The 14827-nt window shown below is 39.6% G+C and overlaps 1 protein-coding gene across 1 annotated transcript in view; it reads left to right on the forward strand.

Moving 5' to 3' along the window:
- anos1a (anosmin 1a) overlaps nt 1–12540 on the forward strand; it is a 50629-nt gene extending 38089 nt beyond the window's left edge. The window contains exons 10-14 of the mRNA XM_061716036.1: nt 1376–1464; nt 1850–2021; nt 4082–4308; nt 10325–10466; nt 12264–12540. Of these exons, the coding sequence (XP_061572020.1) occupies nt 1376–1464; nt 1850–2021; nt 4082–4308; nt 10325–10466; nt 12264–12316 (683 nt within the window). The 3' untranslated portion in view covers nt 12317–12540. The remainder of the gene's footprint in view (nt 1–1375; nt 1465–1849; nt 2022–4081; nt 4309–10324; nt 10467–12263) is intronic.
- The last annotated feature ends 2287 nt before the right edge of the window (nt 12541–14827 follow it).

Consider the following 14827-nt stretch of genomic DNA (forward strand, 5'->3'; position numbering starts at 1 on the left):
ATGTCGAGATTAATGTTGAAGTACAATCTCGAAAAAAAATGACGAGGAAAAAAGTCGAAATGTCGAGAAAAAAGTAGAAATGTTGAGAAAAAGTCAAAATTTCTGGGAAAAAAGTTGAAATTTCTGGAAAAAAGTCGAAATTTCAAGAAAGAAGTCGAAATGTCAAGATTAATGTTGAAGTACAATCTTGAGAAAAAGTCGAAATGTTGAGAAAAAGTCGAAATGTCGAGATTAATGTTGAAGTACAATGTCGAAAAAAAATGACGAGGAAAAAAGTAGAAATGTTGAGAAAAAGTCAAAATTTCTGGGAAAAAAGTTGAAATTTCTGGAAAAAAGTCGAAATTTCAAGAAAGAAGTCGAAATGTCAAGATTAATGTTGAAGTACAATCTTGAGAAAAAGTCGAAATGTCGAGAAAAAAGTCGAAATGTCGAGAAAAGAGTCAAAATTTCGAGAAAAAAGTCGAAATGTTGAGGTTAAAAAAGGAAAGGAAAAAGGAAGAAAAAAAGAGAAAAAAAGGAAAAAAAGAAGAAAAAAAGAGAAAAAAGGAAAAAAAGAGAAAAAAGGAAAAAAGAAAAAAAAGAAGAAAAAAAGGAAAAAAAGAGAAAAAGTCGAAATGTTGCTAAAAAAGTCAACATTCGAGAAAAAAGTCAAAATTTCGAGAAAAAAGTCTAAATGTTGAGAAAAAAAATCGAAATGTCAAGATTAAAAAGGAAAGGAAAAATGAAGAAAAAAAGAGGAAAAAAAAGAAAAAAAAGACAAAAAGGAAAAAAAAAAGAAAAAAAAGAAAAAAAGAGGAAAAAAGGAAAAAAGAGAAGAAAAAAAGAAGAAAAAAAGAAAAAAAAGAAGACAGGAAAAAATGGTCAAACATTTTTTTTAAAGCTCCAGGAGCCACTAGGGCGGCGCTAAAGAGCCGCATGCGGCTCTAGAGCCGTGGGTTACCGACCCCTGATATACCTACACAGTCTATACCTACACATCCACACACAAATGTACCTATAAATCTACATACTGCAATACTAATGAAGATCTAATAATATTATCCGTGTAGTACAGAGTAAAGATGGATTTGGTCCAGGAATCTCAGTTGGTCAACTAAGTCCAGAGAAGGCAGAATATCCATAAATGGCCCCCAAATGTTCTGGAAGGTTCCAGGTTTCTTTCTTACATTGTATAATATCTTTTCAGGTGTACAGTAAGACACTAGCGGGGCTGAGGTAATCACAGCCTTAAATTACAGCAACAGGTTTTTGATTTGGTGCATCAACGGTGTCCTCAGGATTACCGTAGTCACATGACCAGTCAAGCGCAGGGTTGTAGGATTCACCATGAATTTCTTTAAGTTTTGACTCCACGTTTTTAATATCTCTTTTTTAGATCCTTCACTTGAATTCTACATAGTCCAGTGGAAACCAGAGTATTGTGGGCAAAACCGGACGAAGCGCAGGGAAAAGGCTGCAACACGGGTAATTTCTTCCAATGACACGTTATCTATCAAGTATCGATGACACATCGATAAGTGGTAGATGCTGTAGCCCAAATGTTTTACTTCTTTACCTGCTTAGCCCAAGAAAAATGGAAAAATCAATGCGAGAAAAACCAAAAAAGTACAATATTTAGGTACACAACAGATTAAAGCCGCTGTAAAACCACTGCAAAGTGTCCCCTCCCTGGTAACCATGGTAACACTCTTTACTCCAGCAGCAGTAAAGGTGGTTCTGTATTTTAGCTTAGGTTACGTTACACGAAAAAAGACTTGATTACTTCTTGACTGTCTTGCTTTTAGTGGAGAGAGACTAACCTGGATTCATAGTTGCTGTCCGTTTGTCTGTCTGTCTGTGTCCATTCTAGGAGAACTTTGTCAGCCTGCAGGGTTTGCTCTTCTCCTGTAAGTATAAAGTGCTCTGGCAGCCGGTCAGCAAGAAGACTCGTCTCCCGGCAGAAAGCGTCAGCTTTCTCACTCCGTCCTGTGCCACGATCCAGGCCAAGAGCCCCAAACCCATCACCTGTCCCAGAGACGCAGGTGAGAGACTGCAGAGAGCAGTAAAAAAACACTCTCTCCATTCACCTTGTGATGGGGAAAAGAGATGGATATGCTGAAAAGCAAGAAAAATTAATGCTGCAACTAGCGATGTAACGGGCCCTCCACCCTTGTGCACGTTCAAGCTGCAGTGGAAGCTTGTATGACTTGATGTAGATTCTTAAGTCCTGGATATTTGACACTACCCACGACTCTCTATATCAAACCATTCAAAAGTTATGGCAGAAAGTAGGAACTATCAAAAATGGACCAGTGAGGTAAAGGGGGGGCGCGCTTTTTGGTGTCTATCGTCACCACGGTAACGCTTCTGACTGAGAAAAGTAATGTGCATCGTTGCAGGATGAAGACGCATATTTTTTTTTTTTTTTTTTTTTTTTTAAATATTTTTATCCCGGTTTTTTTCCCATTTTTTACCACCCCGTGCTCCTACCTACTGACAGTCCTGGGCATTGCCATCCTCTACCAACCCCAGGAGGGCCCTGCACTGAGCTCAGGTCTCCTCCTGAAGACGCATATTTTGATGTATAACACACCTGGGTGCACGTTACGGTTCGGGCGAAGAAACGGCCGAAGAAATGGCATAAATTGCGCCAAAATTTCACGATTAATTCAAAATTAATCCGACTTCCTGTTGGGTTTCGGCCATGGCGCCAAGAGACTTTTCTTTAAGTTGCGACATGATACAGGTGTGTACCGATTTTCGTGCATGTACGTCAAACCGTATTTTGGGGCTTGAGGCACAAAGTTTTCTAGGGGGCGCTGTTGAGCCATTAGGCCACGCCCATTAATGCAAACCATTATAACAAATTTATCGCCAGGCCTGGCTTGGTGCAAAATTTCAATAAAAAAAGTGTTTGCAAAAAAATATTTGAGACCCAAAAAATTGCATTTGAACACTTTTTTGGATAGAAAAATATTTTTTTCAATTTGAAGTGATTTTTTTTTAAGTGGAAAAAGTTTTGAAGCCTTTTTTTTATTGAATCATTTTGACACAAACATCCCACAGTGGGCGGATGCTTCCCCATTGGTCAGCCCAGAGGATCAGACATGTTTGAGTGACAAGTGTCTACACCAGGGGTCGGCAACCCGCGGCTCTAGAGCCGCATGCAGCTCTTTAGCGCCGCCCTAGTGGCTCCTGGAGCTTTTTCAAAAATGTTTGACCTTTTTTTCCTGTCTTCTTTTTTTTCTTTTTTCCTTTTTTTCTTCTTTTTTTCTTTTTTTTCTTCTCTTTTTTCCTTTTTTACTCTTTTCTTTTTTTTTCTTCTTTTTTCCTTTTTGTCTTTTTTCTTCTTTTTTTCCTCTTTTTTTCTTCATTTTTCCTTTCCTTTTTAATCTTGACATTTCGATTTTTTTCTCAACACTTCGACTTTTTTCTCGAAATTTTGACTTTTTCTCGAATGTTGACTTTTTTAACAACATTTCCACTTTTTCTCAACATTTCGACTTTTTCTTTACATTTCGACTTTTTTCATGAAATTTTGACAATTTCCTCTACATTTCGACTTTTTTCTCAACATTTCGACTTTTTTCTCAAGATTGTACTTCAACATTAATCTTGACATTTCCACTTTTTTCTCGAAATTTTGACTATTTCCTCAACATTTTGACTTTTTTCTCAACATTTCGACTTTTTTCTCGAAGTGCATCATAAAAAAAAAAAATCTTCCCCCAGTTATAACTAATATAGATACATGCAGCATGTGTTGTCTTCATTCTAAGGCTGATACAAGACTTTTAACTTTTTGCGGCTCCAGACATATTTGTTTTTTGTGTTTTTGGTCCAATATGGCTCTTTCAACTTTTGTCTACAGCCCCCCCACTTTGTCCAAAATGGTCTTGTTTGTTAATGCTGGTTTGTGCAAAAAAAAATTGCACAAAAAAAAAAATCTACATTCAAACACTTTCTTTCTTTGATTGAAATCATTTTTTTGATTGAAAATATATTTTGTGATTGAAACAATCTTTTTTTGATTGAATAATTAAGAAACAAATCTACCTCCATAAAAGCTCGTCCTTGGACCCACCAGTTGTGTTTCTTTCAGCCGCGTCCCCTCAGATCCTCCCGATGAAAGCGGCCAATCTCACAGCGTCGTTCCGGCTCCACGGCAGCAGCAACGTGTCGGCCGTGTTTAGCTGGGACTTGTCTGCGACCCGCCGCCGTCACGAGCTGATCGGTTACCAGGCGACCTGGATGGAAATCGTACCGACCAGGAAGCTGAAGAAGAAGCTGCAGCACGGCCTGATCTCCCAGTCCCAGGTCCTGCCCCCGGTCAGTAAACTCACCCCACCCCCTCCTGATTTATTCAAGCTGGTGGTGTTATATTGAAGGCTATCATTTTAGTTTTTATTAGTTTTATTCACGTTCATTCTCCTTTTAGTCGTGTCAAGTTTCAGTCGACTAAAAGTCTTAGCATTTTAGTCTTATTTTAGTCTGAATTGTCCATTTTAGTCTAGTTTCAGTCAAAGATTGTATTTATCTAAACCCATTTAACAATTCAAACAAGGTTATCTTATTATTATTATATTATTGTTACCTTCTAGACTCAAGAATACATTAATTCCAGATACAGAAGACTACGGAAGAGTATTAGGGCCAGGCAGGAGAAAAATAGAAACAATATTTTAGAGGAGGAAGATTTTTTTTCCATTATGCACTTCGAGAAAAAAATTGAAATGTTGAGAAAAAAGTTGAAATGTCGAGATTAATGTTGAAGTAAAATTTTGAGAAAAAAGTAGAAATTTCGTGAATAAAGTTGAAATGTTGAGAAGAAAGGCGAAATTTTGACTTTTTTCTCGAAATTGTATTTCAACATTAACCTCGACATTTTGACTTTTTTCTCGACATTTCAACTTTTTTCTCAACAATTCGACTTTTTTCGTGCAAGGCAAGGCAAGTTTATTTATATAGCACAATTCAACACAGTGCCCTAATACTCTTCCGTAAGACTCTAATTTGAGTTTACAACTTATTTATTTTTCCGCATTTCTCCCCATCTTTTTCTTTTTCCACGACACATTGGGTTTTGTTTTCCACGTGAAAAGACATGGACATTAAGGATCTTTAGTAGAACATTTCGTCTCGTTTTGGTCAACGAAAATGAAGACACATTTCAGCAGAGATTTTATTTTGTAATCTACATTTTAGTCTGGTTTTTATTCCTCTACGATATTGCATTATATATTTAATTATCGTTATCGTCACATGACCAGCATTTTCATTGCGTCTCGTTTTCCTCAGGTGATAAAGCTTCGTTGACGACGATATTTAGTCATAATTTTCGTTGACGAGAGCAACTTTAGTCCCCTAACCCTTCCATCAATTGGTCCGTGTTTGAAATTACTCACTAATGTACAGCTATATTGCTTTTGACTGGAGATCACACCACTTCAACTCAACTACAACGCTGTTCGTTCGTTCGTTCGTTCGTTCGTTCGTTCGTTCGTTCGTTCGTCCGTCCGTCCGGTCGGTCGTTCGGTCATTCGGTCGTTTATTTCGAACATGTAAAAAAAAAGAAGAAAAAAGAGAAGAAACCAAATCCAGGTTGGCATTCCACCACATAAACAAAAAAAACAACATCAAAACACATATTTCAAGTTACATGTTCGAAAAGGACGGGGAGGAACTATAAACGTATTTAATCCCACCCCCTTTCCACAACTAAACATGAATTATATGTCTGTATTTATTTTTCATACTATACACTAAATTGTATAAATATATATTATTTTTACAAAAATAACCTGTTTAATACAAGATTTAAGCTCTATCTTAAATATAATATAACTATGATATAAATATAATACATATATCTAAGTAAACATACAAAGACAACATGACAAAATAGCAGAACAAGTAAACCATTTCTTTATATTTATTTTTAAATTGTTTTATGTTTGTACATTCTTTTAACTCCAAATTCAAATCATTCCACAGTTTAATTCCAGAAACTGATATACAAAAACTTATTGTTGTTGCATGCACAAATAAAGATTTGAAGTTTAGGTTTCCCCTTAAATTCTAACCCCCTTCCCTCCCAATGAATCATTTCTGAATGTTATCCGGTAGTGAATGATTTTAGTTTTTAAGTCTTGTATGACTGCTCCTATATGCCATTAAAATATGTCCCCACACATACATATCTGGCCACACACACACACACACACACACACACACACACACACACACACACACACACACACACACACACACACACACACACACACACACACACACAGAAACAGAGTGTGAACAAGCCCGGTCTCCCTGTTGAGCTGATAGGAGATAATGAGCACCCTGCTGCTTTCCCATAATGATTTCTGAACGCTACTAGGTCGGGTCTAGTCATAAATATGTATCAGTTCAATACCGCGTCTCGCTTTCAGCATCGTATGAGTCTGAACTGCTGCCATCACATTAAGAAACAGATGAGGTTTTTAGGCCGGCTGCCAATATACGACATCAACCGGTGGGGGAGTGAATTGGGTTAAATGGTGAACGTTAACTACGGCCCACGCGTGATGTAACATCCACTGCAAGCAGCGTCTATGAACTCGCAACTGAGAATGTAACCTTGAAAAAAAATAAGAGAACATATTAGCCTTCATCACGAACAGAGATATATATATATATCTTTTCCAGCAGAACTATGCATTGATACTTTATGAAGACAATTTTATTTCCTTAATGCAACACTCTTATACACCATCATGTAAGAGAAAGAGGTCAGCTGCAGAGTTGAGGTAATATGGTAGTATGATCATCAGTATTCTGCAGGGAAAGAGGCGACATTAAGGCCACTGTAGCAATGGCTTGCTACTTGGGGTCAACCGAAAGGACAGAGGACACAGGGTTTCGTGCAGAAAATGTTTTATTTCACCAAGACACACGTGAACCAGCACACAGCAGCTCTGTCCTTCCTCCCAGCAGCGACCCATTGCTGGTGTGCAGCCGCTCTTTATGTAGCCAGGCAGGGTGGAGAGGTTGATTGGGCACAGGTGTGCCCAATCAGCTGAGTGGCTGCTTCCCTGCCACTCTCCACCCTGCCACAACCACATTTACACATAGCAGAGTATTTACCGTATTGGCCTGAATATAAGACTATGTTTTTTGCATTGAAATAAGACTGAAAAAGTGGGGGTTGTCTTACATTCGGTCTAGACATTATACCCATTCACAACGCTAGATGGCGCCAGATATCTTTAAAGCGAATGCTGAACTCAACTCCCCAGGAACCCCTGTCACGAACAATAAAAATAAAAAATAGTGCTAAGAAAGAAAAGAGAAGAAAATAAGAGAAAAGATAACAGAAGATGGAGAAACGAGAAAAGTGGGTGGAAGATCGGCAGGTTAACCGGTAGCTGAGGAGAAGTTATGATGCAAACTTCAAAATGAGGATTTGAATGAGGCTAAATAACAGGCTTTTTCTCTCGAATATATTGTTATAATCATTTGTTTCAGATGTACTGTAATTATTTTCTGTATAAAAATTGAAGCTGGTGTTCAAAAAGTATTTTTTCAAACATGAGTCTTGAAAAAGAGGGGGTCGTCTTATAATCAGTCTTATATTCGGGCCAATACGGTACAAAAAAGGATATTTCCCCCTCTACATTTTGAAAAATACCATCTGTGGCAGGGTGGAGGATTGGGCGTGGTCTGCGGGATAGCAGCCACTTAGCTGATTGGGCACAACTGTGCCCAATCAATCTCTCCACCCTGCCTGGCTACTTAAAGAGCGGCTGAACACCAGCAAAGGGGTTCTGCTCAGAGGGATGACACAGAGCGGCGGAGTGTACTCTGTGTAAATAAAGATTGAGAATTTCTTCACGAAACCCTGTGTCCTCTTTCCCTGTCGGTTGACCCCCAGTAGCACGAGATTGTTACACCATCATTTACACAAACCCGCATAAATACGCTGTTAAGGTGCTATGAGCAGCCAAACCTGCAGGGGGCAGTGTAACGGGAAGATAAAATCATGCTAGCCAATCAGAATCCTGGAAAAAAACGTCAACAAATGACACGAGTAACTTCCAGTTACTTCCAAGATGAATGAGAGTCTTTCGTTTGGAGTGACAGAGAAGTTAGAGAGAGAATATAAAACAAGTAAAATATAAAAAAATATTGACGGTGGCCAAACAAATTGTAAACACAGGTCACACACATGACGCTGGTGACGCTTCTGTCTCATAATGTGACGTTCTGAAGCCTAAATGTCCGTTTCTCTCCGTTTACAAGCAAACGTGAAGACAGAGTTTTTGCAAATCTCCACTTTGGCCGGAGTTTTCAGAAATGATGGTTTTTGGAGACTTTGAGCTTCGTTTTCGTGTAAACGAACGGCCAAAACGCATGAAAACACCACCGTTTTTGCTACGTGGAAACGGGGCCTAAATAAAGTTAGTCCCAACACTGTTTGTGTAGCACCGAATGTGGAAGAAACGACACAATCACTGCCATCACACTGCAACTCCAATCAGCTGCTCCAGGAGGACTTTAGTCACCACGCCCCTCAGACAGGCTCATCAACTAATTAAATCACAAATGTTTGTCCCCCACTAATGGGAACAAATAATCGTTCAATACTTGAGAGCACCACTCAACAGCCGTCTATCCTGCCTGAGGCAAAGGGGCAGGAAAAGAGCTGAATGTTTAATCGTTTAATCTACCGTCTATGCAAAGAGTCGAGGTCGTTCTAAAGGCAAAAACATAAACCCACTTTTTATTCACAATAGAAAATGAGAGTGGAGAGACCAGTTGCTGGATCTTTGGGAGAAGAATGTTACGGCGCTCTTGTCTGATAACTCCAGCTGCTCAGCACTGCTTTCCTTTACACTCCTCCACCACTTCATTTCTCCTCCGAACGATGGCGTATCATGGCCTCTTCAGCTCCAACCCCACAATTAACCCTTTTCCCCCAAACCGGTTCCAGAGCTGGTTCTGGACCACTGCTGGTGCTGGTTCACAACTCGTTCCACTTGCAAATCTGTGGGCTTCCTCCCACAGTCCAAAAACAAGCATGCTAGGTTAATTGATGATTCTAAATTGCCCGTAGGTTTGAGTGTGAGTGTGTCTGGTTATGTATCTGTGATGTATGTATCAGACCTGTCCAGGTCTGGGCCAGTGCTGTAACCCCTGCCTCTCGCTGGAAAATAGCTTGGATAGGCTCCCCTCCGTGACCCTGCAAAAGGATAAAGCGGTTATAGATGATGGATGGATGGACCTGTATCATGTCGCAACTTAAAGAAAAGTCTCTTGGCGCCATGGCCCAAACCAAACAGGAATTCGGCCATTTTGAATTAATCGTGTAATTTTGGCGCAATTTATGCCATTCCTTCGTCAGTTAATACGGCCCGAACCGTAACGTGCACCCAGGTGTGTTATACATCAAAATGTGCATCTCCATCCTGCGACGACGCGCATTACTTTTCTCATTCAAAAGCGGTACCGTGGCGACGATAGATGCCAAAAAGCGCGCCCCCCCCTTCATCTGATTGGTCCATATTTGATAGTTCCTACTGTCTGCAATAACTTTTGAATGGTTTGACATAAAGAGTCGTGGGTGGTGTCATCGGACTCGGTTTTGAGTCCTTGAACATAATTGGTGCAAATTAGCCCCGCCCCTTCTTCTGATTGATCAATATCTGATAGTTCCTATTTTCTGCCATAACTTGAATGGTTTGACATAGAGAGTCGTGAGTGGTGTCATCCGCTAAATGTCCAGGCCTGAAGAATCTACATGCAAGTCATACAAGCTTCCACTGCAGCCTGAATGTGCACAAGCGTGCGAGGGCCCGTTCATCGCTGCTTGCAGCTTTAATTATTATTATGACCAATGACCCTCTAGAGTTGCAATTTTGAAATTTCAAGTATTTTTTTGGGTTCAGGGTTTTTAAAAACCCGAATATGAGCAAATTCGGGTTATTCAAAGGGGTTATTGGTGTTTACATGGCCGTGCAAATTCGGGTTATTGCCAATATTCGGGGTTTAAAAGGGTTATTGATGCATGGAAACGCAGTGATTAAGCAGAATCGAAAATGAAATTGGAATCGTAAAAATCGTATCAATTCCCATCCCAAAGTACAGCACATTTTATGGAAGAGCACAGTGTTATCGGTTTTACACTATATCTACTGGATTTTTCCTTCTTTTCTTCACTTTTTAGTTCAATTTAAAGTCAGTCTCCCATTTCTGTTGCAGCTCAAGAAGCAGGTTATAAGTTAAATGGGACTTTTCACTCAACCCCATGTTTGTTTGTACGTCTGTCTGGACTAACTGCTTCCTCCTCTCTTAGAGCGGTGAGGTCCTGGAGGTGTCCGGCCTCCATCCTGCCAGCGTTTACCGTCTGGAGGTCAGAGCCATCACGGCGGAGGGCGAGGGTCCCGCCACCAGCAGGACCTTCCAGACTCCGGGGTATCTAACCACCCCCAGGCAACGTAAGAACTCTGAATGTTCAGATTTATTCACACAAACATCGCTGGGCACCATCAGACACAACAGGGTTTAAGAATGATATGGATGTTATTTTCACAACATGCAGGTACCTTTTTTAAAACCTAAATACATTTATGATTGGGGTTAAAAGCGATATTAACACCCCAGTTTCTACAAGTTTTACACATAAATGACAGGTATAAGCTCACCTTCATGGTTTATCTGCTCCTGGGGGGGATAGTGTCATATTTCCAGTAAAGAGGCCTCTTGTTGGCAGCAGAGCCTCAGGTGCAGTAATCTTTTGTCGATTTAGATGTTTGGTGGGGCTTTTGCAGCCACTCTCGTATCAAACTATTTCTGCTTCAATTTAATTTTCTAATTCTTTTTGTCCGACAAAACATTTTTAGGTTTTTTATAATTACCTGACATGTTTCGGTGATACCTTTCGCCTTCATCAGAGTCACATTTTTTTTTTTATATATATAATATATATAATATATTTTATAATATATATTTATTTTATAAAAAAAATATATATATATTTTTTAATATATCATATAGATTTATTTTATTAAAAAAAAAAATATATATATATATATATATATATATATATATATATATATATATATATATGAGAGAGTGAGAAAGTGCAAAAAAACACCTGAAGACAGAAAGCAACATGACAAATTTCACATCATCATCACAAGACTTATAGCCAGGAAGGCGTTGAGACTGAGGGAGGTGTGGTTATCAGCAAGTGTGTGTGTGAGTGGTAAGTCCATGAACTTTGCCCCAGAGCTGCTCCTCAGCCAATGTCCTTGATGTTATCAAGCGGCTCGGTACAGTTCTGAAAACAGGTCCACAGATGTTCCTGGGAGAGGGGAGGGTTAGTGGGGGCAGAGCCACTTGTTTACATTCCACCAGGGAGATTGTGACTGGAGCGGTCGGCCAAACCGCTCTGTCAAGGCCAGATTATAGAATCAACAATTATATTGCAAACAATAGACAGACTCAGTCATTTTCCGTCTGCCTTAAGTCTCTGGTTCATCAATGGCGACTCCAAACAGACGAATTTGTGATCAATTTCCGCCAAGCCGAGTTTCCAACTTCTCCAAGGTCTTATCCATCTTGCCAATGAGCTCAAAGACCGCCGCCAGGCTGCGATTCTGTTCAGAAATCGCATCCAGCTTGCGGTTTTGCTCTCCCAACGTTAAAGTCTGAGTGTTGGTCACCGTGCTTATCCCTTTAGCAACGTCGGGTAGCTCAGAAAGAGCCAGAACAGCTTTCGACGACTTACACGTTTGTCGATATACTAGGAATCCCCCCACTTCAATTAGAAGAAATCCAATTATGAAGGCATCTTCAACGTCCTCGACAGACAGGATCGCCAAAAACAACGGCTTCCAATGTTTCCAGGAATCCATTGTGTATCCAGCAAAAAATGTCCCATCGGGGCAAGAGGGCTCTCTTACCCCCTGACTTCTCATCGCAAAACTTTGCTCAATTGTGCTGAGAGACCAGTTAATCAATTCCATGATTGTAGAATTTCGGAGGAGTGAAAAAGAGAGGCTCTGAAGACAAGACAGGACAAAAGCAGTAGCAGGGCAGATAGAGAAGGGAGAGGAGCAGAAAAGCGTCCGCCTTCGCCGAGAGCCGGAAGAGAAAAAACATGACATATTTTGACTTCTTTAAAATATATAACCAAGCTTACCATGACACAGTTTTCCTCCACTTTAACAAAATATAGAAAATAAGCCTGTGACTAATTAACTTCTGATTTCCCCCTCTTCCTCATTCAGGATTGGAGCTTAGGAAGCATCGTGGTAATAAACCAATCCCTGAGAAGTACTAAGCCCAGGAAGCCTAGCAGCTGCATGAAACCTCCACGCTCACGATGATGAAGAATCCAGAGAACTGATCATGAACCAGAACTGCAGCCAGAACAAGATGAAGCAAGTAGCAGTAATGGCTTCATCTCTCCCTGCAGCCCACAGAGCTGCAGCGAGCTGGGCGTTTATTACTGTATCTACTGTAGCTGCTATCGGGGCAGTCGTCACAATGGGCGACTTTACTGGATATCTATCTAACTGTTATTCGAGTTGTAAAAAAAAAATCAGGGGGGATGGTATGATGATAATTTGTGCTGATTACAAATAATATAATATATTACAAATAATAGCAGTGACCAAAACACCTGCAGAAATACTGCAGGAATGACATAGCAGCAGTTAAATGCAGCCTTCTGTAAGCTTTAAATATCCACTGGGCTTACATCAAATACATCAAAACACAACAATAAAAAACACTTTTCTGAACTTATCAATATGACTCTGTCCTTCACAGGATAAGTAAAATGGATCACTGCAAAAACTCAAAATCTTAACAAGAATATTTGTCTTATTTCTAGTTGAAATGCTTCATTTTACTAAAAAAAATCTCATTACACTTAAAAAAACAACAATTTTCACCTGTTTCAAGTAGATTTTCACTTGATATAAATAGAAAAATCTGCCAGTGGAAGAAGATTTTTTTTGCTTGGAATAAGAAGATAAATCTTGTTCCACTGACAGATTTTCCTACTTATTTCAAGTGAAAATGTACTTGAAACAGGTGAAAATTGTCAAATAAGTTATTTTTCTGGTGTTATTTTTCTGGTGATGACACATTTCACACGACGAGCATGGACTCAATGTGCTCAATGTACAAATCTTAACGCATTTTATTTATTGTTGAGGTCTATCCTGTTTTTAACTTATTTATTTTTATTTATTAGAAACCCTATCCTTGGTTTTACCTCTATTTATTGTGCTTTGCCTTATGGGCAACATCTACTTTTATCCTGTTAGTGAACATTGTGAAACCTGCCATGTCTGTCTTAAATCTGTTCTCTGTATTTGTGTCAAACTAATGTCGGTAAAGATTATGTGATATGCCTTCTCCCATCTACTGCAAAACAAATTTACCTAAGGGTACTAATAAAGTCAACTTGAACTTGTATCTCATGCTTACATACTTTATTTCATGCCTAGAAAAGTCTTGTGATGATAGTTCTTGCAGTATAACTGAATCGTAGCGAGCTACCACCAGCCCAAAAAGTCCTTTCCTGTTTTGTTAATGATGTGTAACTCCTTTCGTCTGTAAATTCTACCATTTGTGGTGTATTTGTACCTGAAGTGTGAAGCTCTATGTTACAACCCGGCTCGCAGGGAAAAGGGAAGCTACACAAAACCCAGTTGGTATAGGGTATGGTAGTTTATTGTCACCAAAATTACCGGGAACACCGGTTAATAAAAAAAAAGAAGAAAACAAACCAAGGAAGAGGGCCGGTGGGTGCTGTTCAAATCAAAAACCAAACATAACCAAAAGAGGACTCTCTATGAGCTAAAAAGGGATACAACTAAACCAACTCAAAACAAAAGGAAAACAAAGGCTGTCTACACTTATTAAACATAGAATCAGGTGTGGCGATTTAGGGGAATCAGTCACAAAACACAAAACTAAACCCTGGCCACACTCCACAGGTTTAACAAACAAAAAGAAACAACCACAAAGGAACACACAGTAGCTGCCAGCTAAGGTTAGCTTTCTTACAACACAAGTTCTGCACAACACACAGAGGCGAGCTGTCCCACAATCAGCCGCCCGGACTGACAGACTGGCAGGGGTTTATCAGGTATTCACTCCTGATTGGACGGCTGGGATTGGCCAGCCCCAGACGCGGCGCACCAATCAGGGACCCAGGTGATTGGAGGGAGGGACTGCCAGGAGCCGGGAGGCCGCACCAATCAGGTCAACGAGGGAGGAGCTGTGCAGCTTGGCAGAGGCAGGGGGAGAAAACAAATTAAAACATAACAAAAAGGGCAGCGGCCGTAACACTCTAGTCAAGGGGTCGGCAACCCAAAATGTTTTAGAGCCATATTGGACCAAAAACACAAAAAACAAATATGTCTGGAGCTGCAAAAAATGAAAAGTCTTGTATCAGCCTTAGAATGAAGACAACACATGCTGCATTTAGCTATATTAGTTATAACTGGTGGAAGATTTTTTTTTCATAATGCACTTCGAGAAAAAAGTTGAAATGTCGAGAAAAAAGTCGAAATTTCGAGAAAAAACTTAAAATGTCGAGGAAATAGTGAAAATTTTGTGAGAAAAAGTAAAAATTTCGAGAAAAAAAGTCGAAATGTTTAGATTAAAAAGGAAAGGAAAAAGGAAAAAAAAGGAAAAAAGAGAAGAAAGGAAAAAAAGAGAAAACAAAGGAAAAAAAAAAGAAAAAAGAAAAAAAGGTCAAACATTTTTGAAAAAGCTCCAGGAGCCACTAGGGCGGCGCTAAAGAGCTCTAGAGCTGCGGGTTGCCGACCCCTGC

This window comes from Cololabis saira, chromosome 24, assembly GCF_033807715.1.
Source record: "Cololabis saira isolate AMF1-May2022 chromosome 24, fColSai1.1, whole genome shotgun sequence".
Lineage (NCBI taxonomy): Eukaryota > Metazoa > Chordata > Actinopteri > Beloniformes > Belonidae > Cololabis > Cololabis saira.